Source organism: Scardinius erythrophthalmus (assembly GCF_964197995.2).
Source record: "Scardinius erythrophthalmus genome assembly, chromosome: 1".
In the NCBI taxonomy this organism is placed as follows: domain Eukaryota; kingdom Metazoa; phylum Chordata; class Actinopteri; order Cypriniformes; family Leuciscidae; genus Scardinius; species Scardinius erythrophthalmus.
In genome coordinates this window covers 55,276,433-55,289,265 of record NC_138221.1, presented here as the reverse complement: position 1 = coordinate 55,289,265, position 12,833 = coordinate 55,276,433, and the positions used below count along the sequence as shown (strand labels likewise).

The following is a 12,833-nucleotide window of genomic DNA, read 5'->3' as shown; positions in this document are numbered from 1 at the left end:
TATATATTTCATTTAAAATCTGGTGCACACACAAAGATCTCTTTGTTTTCTCTTCTTTTAACCTTTTTTTTTTTTTTTTACTGTATAGTTAAATAGGCCTTCATTTGAACTGGATGCCCTGTTGACTTTGAGAGGGTCGTTCCTTTATAGCATGATTTACTAGCAACACTTTTAACTTTCATAGCTGACCGGTGGAATTTGCTAAATGTAACACACACTATCATTTTTTGTAAGAGTGTTTTATTTTTGTGTGTAATTAGATCTGATTAAACTTGCCTTCCTGATGGGATCACTGTGGCCGCCTGGTTCTGTATGACTGTGTCTGAATGATGCAAAAAAGTTATTCCTTCATTGAGGTATCAACCAATCATTCCAGTAATTGAGTTAAAGATGATTCTGTGTTAAAAGGGGTTACAACCTTGATGCATTACCTTACTGCAATAAGAATGATTGCAAATACTACAGTATCGGGTTTGGTATTGTGGCAAAATAGTGTTTCACAATCATTTTGTGACACCAAAGTGGGCTATTAAGCACCATATTGGAACAAAGGGACTGATGCCACTATTAGAATAAGAAAGACATTTTTCTCCATCTTGTAAAGTGGGGGAAGGTGTAAATATTCCCCTTTTAGCAAGTATTCTAGGTGTCAGACTTGATTTGTCCAAATCTAAAGACAGACTTAACTTTTTACCTTTTACACAATGTAATGTAACCCAAAATGAGTGCATTCCCAATAAAGCAGTTTTACTACATAATTGTACGAAACCAGTCACAAGTTTGACCTCACCTACCTCTTTCACATTTTATAATAGTTAAATCATCAGAGCTACGAAATAACACAAATATTTGTGATTATACATGTAAAAAAAAAAAAAAAAACATATTCAATCTAGATTGCGGTTCCAATCCTCGTATTATATTTTTATAGTATATAATGAACATAGGCCCAATTTGTATTTATCTACAAAACTAAGAGTTGTTTGGATTGTAGTCCTAAACCTGGAGGAAGTCTTTGGTTCCCTTTGGAATATATATTTATAGGTTTTGAGGATAGCAGTTTTGCATTTATAAATAAGACAATGCCTGTGGTTATAACTTAAAGAGACTTTCACAGGGTTCAAAAGATTTTTTAAAAGCACTTAACTCTCCATAGCCAATTAAATTAAACGTTTTGCATTGTTATTAAGTATTAACTACTGTTCACTAATTAAAAAAGTGGCATCATACTGAAATGTTTTTGGACATGTACCATGGTAAATTCAAGAACCTAAGAGTTCAATCAATGTAAATACCATGAAGTATGATTATATAAAGTATGCATTACCATCTGATACCATCATTTTATAATGGTACCGCCACAATAGCTTTCGCAGGGGTTTGATAACAAATATTATCCTAAAACACATGAATCTTAAGTCTAATCTCCAAACGCGCATGCTCAGAGACGAGTACGCGCGAACGTCAGAAAGACGTCAGCAGTTTTCCGGAAGCCACTTCCTCTTCCTATAAAGCTCGGCGAGTGCACGTTCTTATCGGCGTTCGCAAGCACAGTCACTGCGCATTACTGGGGAAAAAGAACGTCCGAGTATTTATTTTTTAATTTATAATCTCAGATTACAATATGCCTGGATATTCCGACAGAGACCGCGGTCGCGACAGAGGGTAAGAGGTTTTTTGGTTTTTCGTCGGAAAATTTGTCATAATTTAAAATATTAATCCGGTGCTTTTTGTAATTTATTTGTGTTTTGTGTCTGGTAATCGATCATTTTCACGATATATCGAATCAGTTTGCTATCCGTTTTGTTCTGGTTTTGAATCTGACCGAATGTGTGTTGTTGTGTAACTGTTAATGGGGATGCGTAGGTAACGTTTCGTGTCCATTTTCTCGATAGAAATCGTGTGAAAAAGCCGTGTCTGTTGTTTTAACTTGAAAAATATGTCGTAAACGTCGAAAATACTCATGTTTATGTTACATTTAACATGAATTTCGTAGCTTTATATCGTTTTAAGGCCTCGTCGGGCCATGTGGCTGTGATGTTCTAAAATGCCGGCCGGTTTTTCCTCTTTGTCTCCTGCCGGTAGGAAATAAAATGGCAGCGACGTTAAAACGTGGCGCAGAAAAGAATTCACGATGCCAATCGAAACTAGAGCTTTTATCATCTATTGTTCAGGCCTTTTGTGTTTTGCTTGCCTGCCATTTGTTGTATTTGTCAAGTAATAAGCACAAAAGTCCATGTACCGTGTTTTTGAGGTGTTACCATGACATACCAATGCTATGCTATATGACTGTATGGCGTATTTGTCAAAAGTGTTACGGAAATGCAATTTGATATGGTACTATGGTATTACCATAATTTGTGTTTTGGAAGTATAGTACACACAATTTCTGTGTTTTTGGGGGTTATTAAACCAAGGTACCTCTCATATATATATATATATATATATATATATATATATATATATATATATATATATATATATATATATATATATATATATATATATATATATATATATAAAAAATACACACTGGCATCCACCAATTAATTGAGTCCAAATGTTTTAATATAATACCCTTTTTATTTACCAGTAGCTACAGCAGTGGCCCCCCACGCTTTGGAGGCAGCAGAAATGGACCTCCTCAGGGCAAGAAGTTTGGGAATCCAGGTGACCGTCTGCGGAAGAAGCACTGGAACCTGGATGAGCTCCCGAAGTTTGAAAAGAACTTCTACCAGGAGCACCACGAGGTTGCTCGGAGGCCACCTGTGAGTAAACACATGATTGTGGTGTTTTAAAAAAAAATTACATCATCAGTTGGAGATTTTAAAGATGTGACTTGTCTTTTTTTTTATTGCAGCAAGACGTTGAACACTACAGGAGAACCAAAGAGATCACAGTGAAGGGTCGAGACACCCCCAAACCCATCATGAAATTCCATGAAGCAAGCTTTCCAAGTATGTTAGTGCTGAGTGTTAAATTTTATAATGTTCATTATTGAGTTTTGCCAGTTTAAACTAACCATTTGTTTTGTTTTATGCAGACTATGTGATGGATGTGATCACAAAACAGAACTGGACTGATCCAACCCCCATCCAAGCTCAGGGGTGGCCAGTTGCACTTAGTGGCAAAGATCTGGTCGGCATTGCACAGACCGGCTCGGGAAAAACCCTCTCGGTATGATGCTTATGAATCATCCTGTCATTAAATTTCTATTTGAGTCATTTCAACAGGTTTTAATGAGTTTTCTTCTACAGTACTTGCTTCCTGCTATTGTTCACATAAACCACCAACCATTCCTGGAGCACGGAGATGGGCCCATTGTAAGTTCAACTATCTGTCAAGTGTAAATCTTAATCAGTGTCTTAAAATCAGCTCTTTAATCAGGTGTTTTTCTCTTTAGTGCTTAGTGTTGGCTCCCACCCGTGAGTTGGCACAGCAGGTCCAGCAGGTGGCGGCAGAGTACGGCAAAGCTTCTCGTCTCAAGTCCACCTGCATCTATGGAGGCGCGCCTAAAGGACCACAAATCCGGGACCTGGAAAGGGGTACGAGTGGAACCGAGCTTGAATCTCTTTGGAACGCTTTTTAATAGTGTACTAAATTTGTCTTTCTTTTCTACTGCTTTTTCAGGAGTTGAGATCTGTATTGCCACACCTGGGAGGCTTATTGATTTCCTAGAAGTCGGAAAAACAAATCTGCGCAGATGCACGTATCTTGTGCTGGACGAAGCTGACAGGATGCTTGACATGGGTTTTGAACCTCAGATTCGGAAAATCTTGGACCAAATTAGAGTATGTATTATCTTGGTGTGCTATAAGCTGTTAAGAAGTAAAAAAATAAATTAAATTAAATAAAAATAAATAAATTTGCTTCCACCTGTAGCCAGACCGACAGACTCTTATGTGGAGTGCTACGTGGCCCAAAGAGGTGAGGCAGCTGGCAGAGGACTTCCTGAAGGAGTATGTACAGATCAACGTTGGTGCTCTGCAGCTCAGTGCCAACCACAACATCCTACAGATTGTCGACGTTTGCAATGATGGCGAGAAGGAGGACAAGTAAGTGCTGGGAACATTAGGAGTGACTGAAGTTTGGTTTCAATGGCTGTATGAGGGAATGCATGACGACAAACTCGTTCCATTCCAGACTGATACGTCTGCTGGAGGAAATCATGAGTGAGAAGGAGAACAAGACCATTATCTTTGTGGAGACCAAAAGGAGGTGTGATGATCTTACTAGGAGGATGCGTAGGGATGGGTAAGATGACCTTCTCTGCTCTGCCGTGTTACGATTGCTTTGTGTGAATGTCAAATGGAGGAATTTCATTGGCTTTTTCTGTTGCAGGTGGCCAGCAATGGGTATCCATGGAGACAAAAGCCAGCAGGAAAGAGATTGGGTGCTCAATGGTATGTGTTTGCCATATAGGTCTCGGATCAACTCATTCTTGGTTAATTCTTTTGATTTGACTCGTTTTCCTACTTTGACAGAGTTCAAATATGGAAAAGCGCCCATCCTCATTGCCACAGATGTCGCCTCCAGAGGACTAGGTTTGTTCCTTCTCAATATGTCCTTTAACATTTTCATATTGTGTTTTCTATGAAGTTCTGCCGTTTCCTTTTAACTGCTGTGCCTTTCTGAGCCCCTCTCACCTGAAGGTGGAGTCTTGGAGGCAGGACCTTGGCATGACGCGTCCAGGTTCACCAGGAGGGGGTAAGGAGCTCCTCTGTGGAGTTCTGCCTGTCTGCCAGCCAATCAAATTGCATTCAGAGGTGGTCGGAGCTCTGTGATTGGGGCGTAATCCAAGGGGCGGCATACCATGGAGGAGTGCGGTGCCGTTGTGTGGTCGCACTTGCGTCCTGCTCGCATCTGCTCTCGCGCAACAGCTTGAACTGTTGAACTTTTTAAGTATAAGGACTGGGCGTTTACGTAATAGGACGTGTCTTGTATAAAATTTTAGTGTTTTGCCATCGAGAGCAGTTGCTTTAATCTACATGCCTCCGCACTGAATGCGATTACCCGGCTGGTCGATGCGTGCCCTCCTTTTGCTGGCTTCAGTCATGTCGAGTCCTGCCAAAGAGAATCATATTTTCTTTCAAGTGAGCACCGGTTGGTTGGAAAGCTTGCGTCAGCCTTAAATTTAAGCCCTTAATCGGTCTTGTTTTTGAGCAAGTTGAGTCTTGGCAAGATGCAGCAGTTTGTCTTGTCACTTTTTAATAGAGGACAATGTTAATTGTCATTTGGATCCTTAAAGTCCTGATTTTTAACCATCCTTTCCTCAGCATGGTAAGTCGATGACCTATCAATCATTTGTTTCCCCTGCTAACGTCTATTATTCTCGCTGCTGTGGCGGTGTGCACCCGCACTCCTCTATTCCTGCCATGGCGCGTCCATTTTCTCTTAACAGATGTGGAGGACGTCAAATTTGTCATTAACTATGACTACCCCAACAATTCCGAGGACTACATTCACCGCATTGGCCGTACGGCTCGCAGTCAGAAAACTGGCACGGCGTACACTTTCTTTACGCCCAACAACATGAAACAGGCTCACGACCTCGTCTCTGTCCTCCGGGAGGCCAACCAAGCCATAAACCCCAAGCTCATCCAAATGGCCGAAGACAGAGGAGGTAAATCCAATTGGTGAGATACAAGAACTGTGGTTTACCTTCACAGTTTTGTCCTTCATAATCTCTCTAGAAGGGTACGGTTCGGATTTAGTTTGCTCTATCTGCGAATCCTACTGTAACTTCTAATTTCTTTTCCAGGTCGTTCAAGGGGAGGGCGAGGTGGGGGGTTTAGGGACGACCGCCGGGATCGCCACTCCAGCAGCAGGCGGGACTTCAACAGCTACAGCCAGGACAACCGTAATGGTGGTGACTCTTATGGGCAAAAGAAGGTGTTTGGAAACAAGACTCAAAACGGATCTAGTGGCTACAACGGCAGCAGCAGTAGCAGCTTTAATGGGGGTTACAGCAATAACGGACAGGGTAGTTTTGGCAATCAGTCTGGTGGTGGCTATGGAAACCAAGGCTATCAGAACCAGCAGTTTGGTCCCAATCAAGGGAGCGTTCAGAACAGCATGAACCACCCTCCACCGTTCCCCTTTAACCCTCAACAGATGCAACAGTCCATGCCGTTCCCCATGGCCCCTCCTGCATTCCCTCAGTAAATGCAGTTTCATTTAGCGAATCTTAATCTTTCATTGTTCTGTTCACGTAACTTTATTTCTTCAAAGCAGGTTGTAAAATGTACATGCTGTGCAGGATTTTTTTTTTTTCCCCTGCCCTCACCCTTTTTGTTAGTTGTATTTCTTTTTTTTTTTAGTAACTTAAAGTTATTTTGTACTATGTAGAGGTAATGAAGGATCTACACTTGTAAAAATGTCAAGGGCCATTAATGGCTATTGCATGGTCCTCGAATAAAATATTAAATTACCTTTTTTGTGTCTGTCCATTCATGCTTTCCTGCTAGCTGCAGCTTTTAGTTCACAAGTCACAATGTGTTAATGGATCTTGTATTGCCTCTGGGTATAATATTAAAGGAAAGCAAAGGAATTCTTGTTTTAGTTTACTGTTAAGTGTGCCAAATCAAAAGGATCTGATTTTTAATATTTCTTACCAAGACCCAACCTCTTTTACATTTAAAATAATGTAATTAATTTGAAGGTGATTGGTACCATAACTCTTAGCAATTAATGGGTTATGCTTTAAAAAAAAAAACTGGCTTCCAAAAAGTTGCAACTGTTTAGCTTGGTGTTTTTGACATTTTTTGCTGCCAATAAACATGACTTCTCTTATGAATGAAGGCTAAAATCAATACATTCTACCATTTATAATTTGATATTCCACACAAAATAAGAGATGTAAGCAAATGATAAGTAATGTTTTCGTCTTCCTCTGATTAATTGACAACTTGCTGTTTTTAACCTTGATAACACCAATGAAATGTGATGGGTGTTATATTTCGCTGTATCACACCTTAACAGACAGATAGTTGATTACATCAGAGGCACATTAACAATGTAAAAGGCACCTGACTAAAGTTAACTGAAAATACAATCTTTCAAAGGGATGAACATTCTTTCAAATTATTTATTTGCACACTTGTGGGACCTTGCACTAATGCTTAACCTGGAAAAACACAGGTTTTCACTAAAATATTGAGCAGCACAAGTATTTTTAACATTTTGTATGGTAATGTGAATGTGTTGCAGAAGTGACCTACCAGATGGGATTTGAAAAACACCTGGCAAATTCATGTTAATGTGCAGAACAATGGTTGCATTCAGTTGCATTACTTAAAATGTTAGATCATTTGCCCCGATCACACCAAACGCGTTTTTCAGGTTCGAAAACGCGAGGCGCACAGCACTGTCCCTGCGTGTTTTATGTTGCTAGGCAACCACTGAAACAGTGAGTAAGTCAGTCAAGTGAACGTTAAATTAGCCTCTGTGCGTTCACACCGCCGCCGGTGTTGTACCGAAATCCGACTCCCCGGACAAATCGCACTCCCCTTCGCGTGCACGCGCAAGCGAGTTTAAATGCACTTCCTTTGCCATATATCCGTTTATCGATCGATTTTTCACACAACAAGCACCCAGATCCTGCATGGAAGCTTTGTCTACACTTAAATTAATTAACAGAAAGTGAACTAGTGTGGATAAAAAAAAAAAAAAAAACCTTGGCAGATCGATTCAAACTATAAACTTCGACGGGTAAGGAATAAAGCTCCAGCTATCAAAACAAAACTGTTAATTTCACTTAATTTAACTGAACTTATCGTTTGTGTGTTAAACATGCTGTGGTTCATAGTAAAATATTGTATTACTCTCCCCATTGCACATGAATGTCATTAAAAATAATAATATTTAACCTTTTTTCACGAAGATAGGCTTTATGAGTTCATCAAATACATATTGTAGCCTAGATATATGAGGCAAATACCTGTCTTTTTGTTTGTTTGTTTTTTGCTTAATAGCGTCTTAAAATAGAAATAAAACAAATTATTAGTGATAATTGACACTTAAAGCTAAGAATGTAAAGAAACCTTAAACATTTTTTAATAGTTATTTTCCAGCACATTAGGAAAAAAGCCTCAAAAAGTATTATTTATTTTATTCATTCTTTCAATTTTACATCTTACATAGCTTATGGACATACAATTAAAATAGCTGGAGCAATTGCTTTGCGGTCAGGTGCCCTTTTTTAAAATAAAAAAAAAAAAACTGCTAAAAAACAAGATGGGTTTAGCAGGGGGAGTCGGATTTTTACAGCATTAAAATACAGACTGGTGAAATCACACTCCCCTCTCCAGCACAGGTGTATAAGGTCATAGACTCACCACACTACTGCCCCTGTCACATCTTGGTTTAGTGATTGTGTGGTGACAAAAGCATTTGATTGTAACTGCTTTTTTGCGCAGTGTGTTTTTTCCCGTCTTGCTCAACCCAAAAAATATCTATCATAATACTAATATAATAAATATAATATTTATCATAAAACCAATTTCCAAGTAAAACCGTATTTTTTAATTATTATTAAGTTATGTTTATTATATTAATATATTAATATAATATATCATAAAACTAATTTCTAAGTAAAACTATATACATATATTGTAATTTTTATTAAATTATTATATTATATGAATTATTAAAATATTTTAAAATAAAAAATACATTGGATATTAAAAAATATAATCATAAAATTATTAAATACATTTTATTTGGATGTAGTAACATGTACAGTATACACTCACACAAAATGAGTTACAATCAACTGATTTCACCAGTCTGTATTTTAATGCTGAGAAAATCCGACTCCCCCTGGAAAACCTATCTTAATGCATCCATCCATCCATCCATCCATCTTCTTTTGCTTATCTGGGGCTGGGTCGCGGGGGCAGCAGTCTAAGCAGAGATGCCCAGACTTCCCTCTCCCTAGACACTTCCTCCAGCTCTTCCGGGGGGACACCGAGGCGTTCCCAGGCTAGCCGGGAGACATCTCCAGTGTGTCCGGTCTTCCCCGGGGTCTCCTCCCAGTGGGACGCGCCCGGAACACCTTCCCGGGAAGGCGTCCAGGAGGCATCCGGAACAGATGCCCGAGCCACCTCAGCTGACCCCTCTCGATGTGGAGGAGCAGCGGCTCTACTCTGAGCTCCTCCCGAGTGACCGAGATTCTCACCCTATCTCTAAGGGATCGTAATGTACTTGTAATGCATTACTTTACTTGTTAGATCAAAAAGTAATCTGATTTCGTGATGCACGTTATTGTAATGTTTCTTTACTCATAACATCAAAAAGTAATCTTATTATGTAATGCGCGTTATTGTAATGTTTCTTTACTCATAACATCAAAAATTAATCTATGTAATGCGCGTTATTGTAATGTTTCTTTACTCATAACATCAAAAAGTAATCTGATTATGTAATGCATGTTACTTGTAATGCGTTTCCTTACTCATAACATCAAAAATTAATCTGATTATGTAATGCGCGTTATTGTAATGTTTCTTTACTCATAACATCAAAAAGTAATCTTATTATGTAATGCATGTTACTTGTAATGCGTTTCTTTACTCATAACATCAAAAAGTAATCTGATTAGGTAATGCACATTACATGTAGTTAATTACTTGTTAGATCAAAAAGTAATCTGATTAGGTAATGCATGTTACAATACATTACTCGTAACATAAAAAAACAAATCTGATTACATAATGCATGTTACTTTTAACACATTACTTTACTTGTAACATCAAAAAAGTAATCTCAATGCGTTATGCATGTTACTTGTAATGCGTTTCCCCCAACACTGATCATTTCAGATGAGATTGAAAAAACTTATCGCTAGGTTTTCTCAGAGGAGGGCTATGATAGAAATGTGCATGTCCATCTTGAACATAATCAGAATTATCAGCTAATAAGGGTAAATCTCCATACTCTGGTGCACTGGAGGGAGCATCTGAGTGGTTTCCACAGTTGTACCTTGACAGGCTGTAGAAAATTCTGATGGAATCACGTCCTCATGTTCTGATATCAAAGATACGCGAAGTGCAACTTGTATGAAGTTGTATGAAGCCTTTGCAATATTTTGCATTTATATTTTTTGTATATATCTTATAGTTTTCACATGATTTAATATAATTGTATTGATTAGTTTGTTAAATTCACATACTTTATCTGTTTGATTATTGTCTTATATTTAATACAGTATATCTTCAGTTTAAACCATAACCGCATGCTGTCCACTCAAGTGGACATCTGAAGATCTCTTTGAAAAATTTGTAAAAAAAAATAAAATAAAAATCAATTCTTGTTTTCCATGCCCTAAGAGCAATAAAAACACAGGAAAAAAAAAAATCCTGAGTGAGGTTATCATAATTCATGCATGAAAGGGTTAAGTGTCAATTATCACTAATAATTTGTTTTATTTCTATTTTAAGACGCAATTAAGCAAAAAACAAACAAACAAAAAGACAGGTATTTGCCTCATATATATACAATATTTATTTGATGAACTCTTAAAGCCTATCTTCGTGAAAAAAGGTTAAATATTATTATTTTTAATGACATTCATGTGCAATGGGGAGAGTAATACAATATTTTACTATGAACCACAGCATGTTTAACACACAAACGATAAGTTCAGTTAAATTAAGTGAAATTAACAGTTTTGTTTTGATAGCTGGAGCTTTATTCCTTACCCGTCGAAGTTTATAGTTTGAATCGATCTGCCATGTTTTTTTTTTTTTTGGGGTTTTTTTTGCATCTTTTATCCACACTAGTTCACTTTCTGTTAATTTATTTAAGTGTAGACAAAGCTTCCATGCAGGATCTGGGTGCTTGTTGTGTGAAAAATCGATCGATAAACGGATATATGGCAAAGGAAGTGCATTTAAACTCGCTTGCGCGTTCACGCGAAGGGGAGTGCGATTTGTCCGGGGAGTCGGATTTCGGTACAACACCTGTTGCGATGTTTTTTTTCCCAGGATGGTAGGGGAAGACTCATGAATATTCATTAGGGAAGTCATCCCTGATTGGTCTTAACCCCAGTGACGGGTAGGTTTAGGGCGGGGTTAGGGGTAGGTCATCAGACCCCCAGTGGCGGGTAGGTTAGGGGTAGGTCATCAGACCAATCAGGGATGACTTCCCTAATGAATATTCATGAGTCTTCCCCTACCATCCTGGGAAAAAAAATATCGCCCGCCGGCGAGAGCGTCAAATTGGCCGGAAGTCATTCATTTTCAATGAGAGCCGGCGGCGAGCTTGGGCGAGGGCGGCGCGGCGAGTCTTGGACGGTGAGAGCGGCGAGGAGACTGTTGAAGTCAAGTCAACTTTATGGTAATAAGCTATGACGCGGTTCGGCGGCAACCAATCAGAATGTAGAAGTCCTCCGCCTGAGAGGATTCCAGAGTTGGCAGGGCGGCGGCGGTGTGAACGTACAGTTATAGCAACTTTCAGTAAAGTCAAAAACTGATTCTTAAGTGCTGACTGAAGTGGCACTTAAGTGTTGCAAACTATAAGGTTTGTGATATTAGCTCACTTTTCGGCAAAAGCTCTGTTGGCTTTTATAATTTGAGAAATAAAAACTTGTGTTAAAGTTATGCAAATGGTTAATTATTTGTATGACTACACAAAGAGTCAAGTCTTGTAAAAGCGTTAGATTGAAAACATTGCAATGTCATAAAGTGTGTAAATAATAGAAACGCAGTTCAAAATGGCCTTTAAATGCAAAGTTCTTTGAGTATTTAATTTGTGAAGGTAAAGCATGTAGGCCTACTCACTACACTCCTAATTACAAGAAGAAGACCTGCTCTTAAACTGGGTGTGTGACAGGCAGTGGAATGGAGTTTGGCCGAGGAAAAAAATGCAGTTAAAAGATTTGGTAAAGAGTTACCATACTTTAATTCATGCTTAACTAATGCACATATAATCATGTGTGCCTATGACTCGTGAAGAACTAAACCATTAATTAATGATTACTGCATCAGTGACTAATAATATATTCTAAATGATTAATAGATTAAGTAATATATGAATTGTTATTAATTAAATCTGTCATAATGTATTACTTCAGTTCTTTAATAACATATTTTATTAACTAATAGTGTAAACTAGATGTACCGCATGGCGGTACAAAATATGACCGCCGCTCAGGCCTGCACTGGCTTTCCACAAAAATAAATGACGTGGAGCAATTTGGCTGTATTGCGTGTTTATGTATATACCTAGTAGTATGTGCATGTCTGTCTGTGTGTGTGTGTATGTGTGTGTGTGTGTGTGTGTGTGTTTGTGTATGTGTGTGTGTGTGTGTGTGTGTGTGTGTGTATGCGTGCGTACATGTGTGTGCGCGTGTGTGTTTGTGTGTGTGTGTCTGTGCATGTGGATTTGTATGTGTGTGTATGGGTGTGTGTCTGTGCGTGTGGATGTCAGTGTGTGTGCATGTTTGCGTTTGTTTGTATTCCTGCATGTGTGTGTGTGACAGTTAGGGTTGCCAACTTCAGAAAAGGAAAATGCGGGACAATCGTGGTTATTTATAGGAAAATGAGGGACACTCAAAATATTTGTACTGTATCACACAGTGTACGTCATTTCAGTGTCTGCAGTTAAGTTTGTGTTTAAAAGGTTATCAGACATAAACACATTTGTATTGCTTAACCTATTTATGTATTTAATTCTAAAAATAATTTTAATGTCATACATGAAAAAAGTCACGATTACAAACAAACCATAGTTCAAAATAACAGCATTTATCTAAAATAGAAAGCTTTTTTAACATTATACACTAGGCTTACAGTTCAAAAGTTTGGGGTTAGTAAGATTATTTTTTGGGAAAA

The 12,833-nt window shown here is 38.3% G+C and overlaps 1 protein-coding gene across 4 annotated transcripts; it reads left to right on the top strand.

Moving 5' to 3' along the window:
* Nucleotides 1-1,443: 1,443 nt before the first annotated feature.
* Nucleotides 1,444-6,431, top strand: ddx5 (DEAD (Asp-Glu-Ala-Asp) box helicase 5). 4 transcript variants are annotated; one of them, XM_081378419.1, is made up of 13 exons: nucleotides 1,444-1,665; nucleotides 2,594-2,768; nucleotides 2,861-2,957; nucleotides 3,044-3,177; nucleotides 3,258-3,323; nucleotides 3,404-3,545; nucleotides 3,631-3,791; nucleotides 3,883-4,055; nucleotides 4,144-4,254; nucleotides 4,342-4,403; nucleotides 4,485-4,544; nucleotides 5,402-5,623; nucleotides 5,762-6,431. In XM_081378419.1, the coding sequence occupies exons 1-13, from the start codon at nucleotides 1,625-1,627 to the stop codon at nucleotides 6,163-6,165; spliced, it is 1,848 nt and encodes a 615-aa protein (XP_081234545.1). In that variant the 5' UTR covers nucleotides 1,444-1,624; the 3' UTR covers nucleotides 6,166-6,431. The 4 variants fall into 4 exon arrangements, with proteins under 4 accessions (XP_081234545.1, XP_081234547.1, XP_081234546.1 ...); XM_081378421.1 differs by having other exon boundaries at nucleotides 1,445-1,665; nucleotides 5,402-5,636; XM_081378420.1 differs by having other exon boundaries at nucleotides 1,501-1,665; nucleotides 2,597-2,768.
* The last annotated feature ends 6,402 nt before the right edge of the window (nucleotides 6,432-12,833 follow it).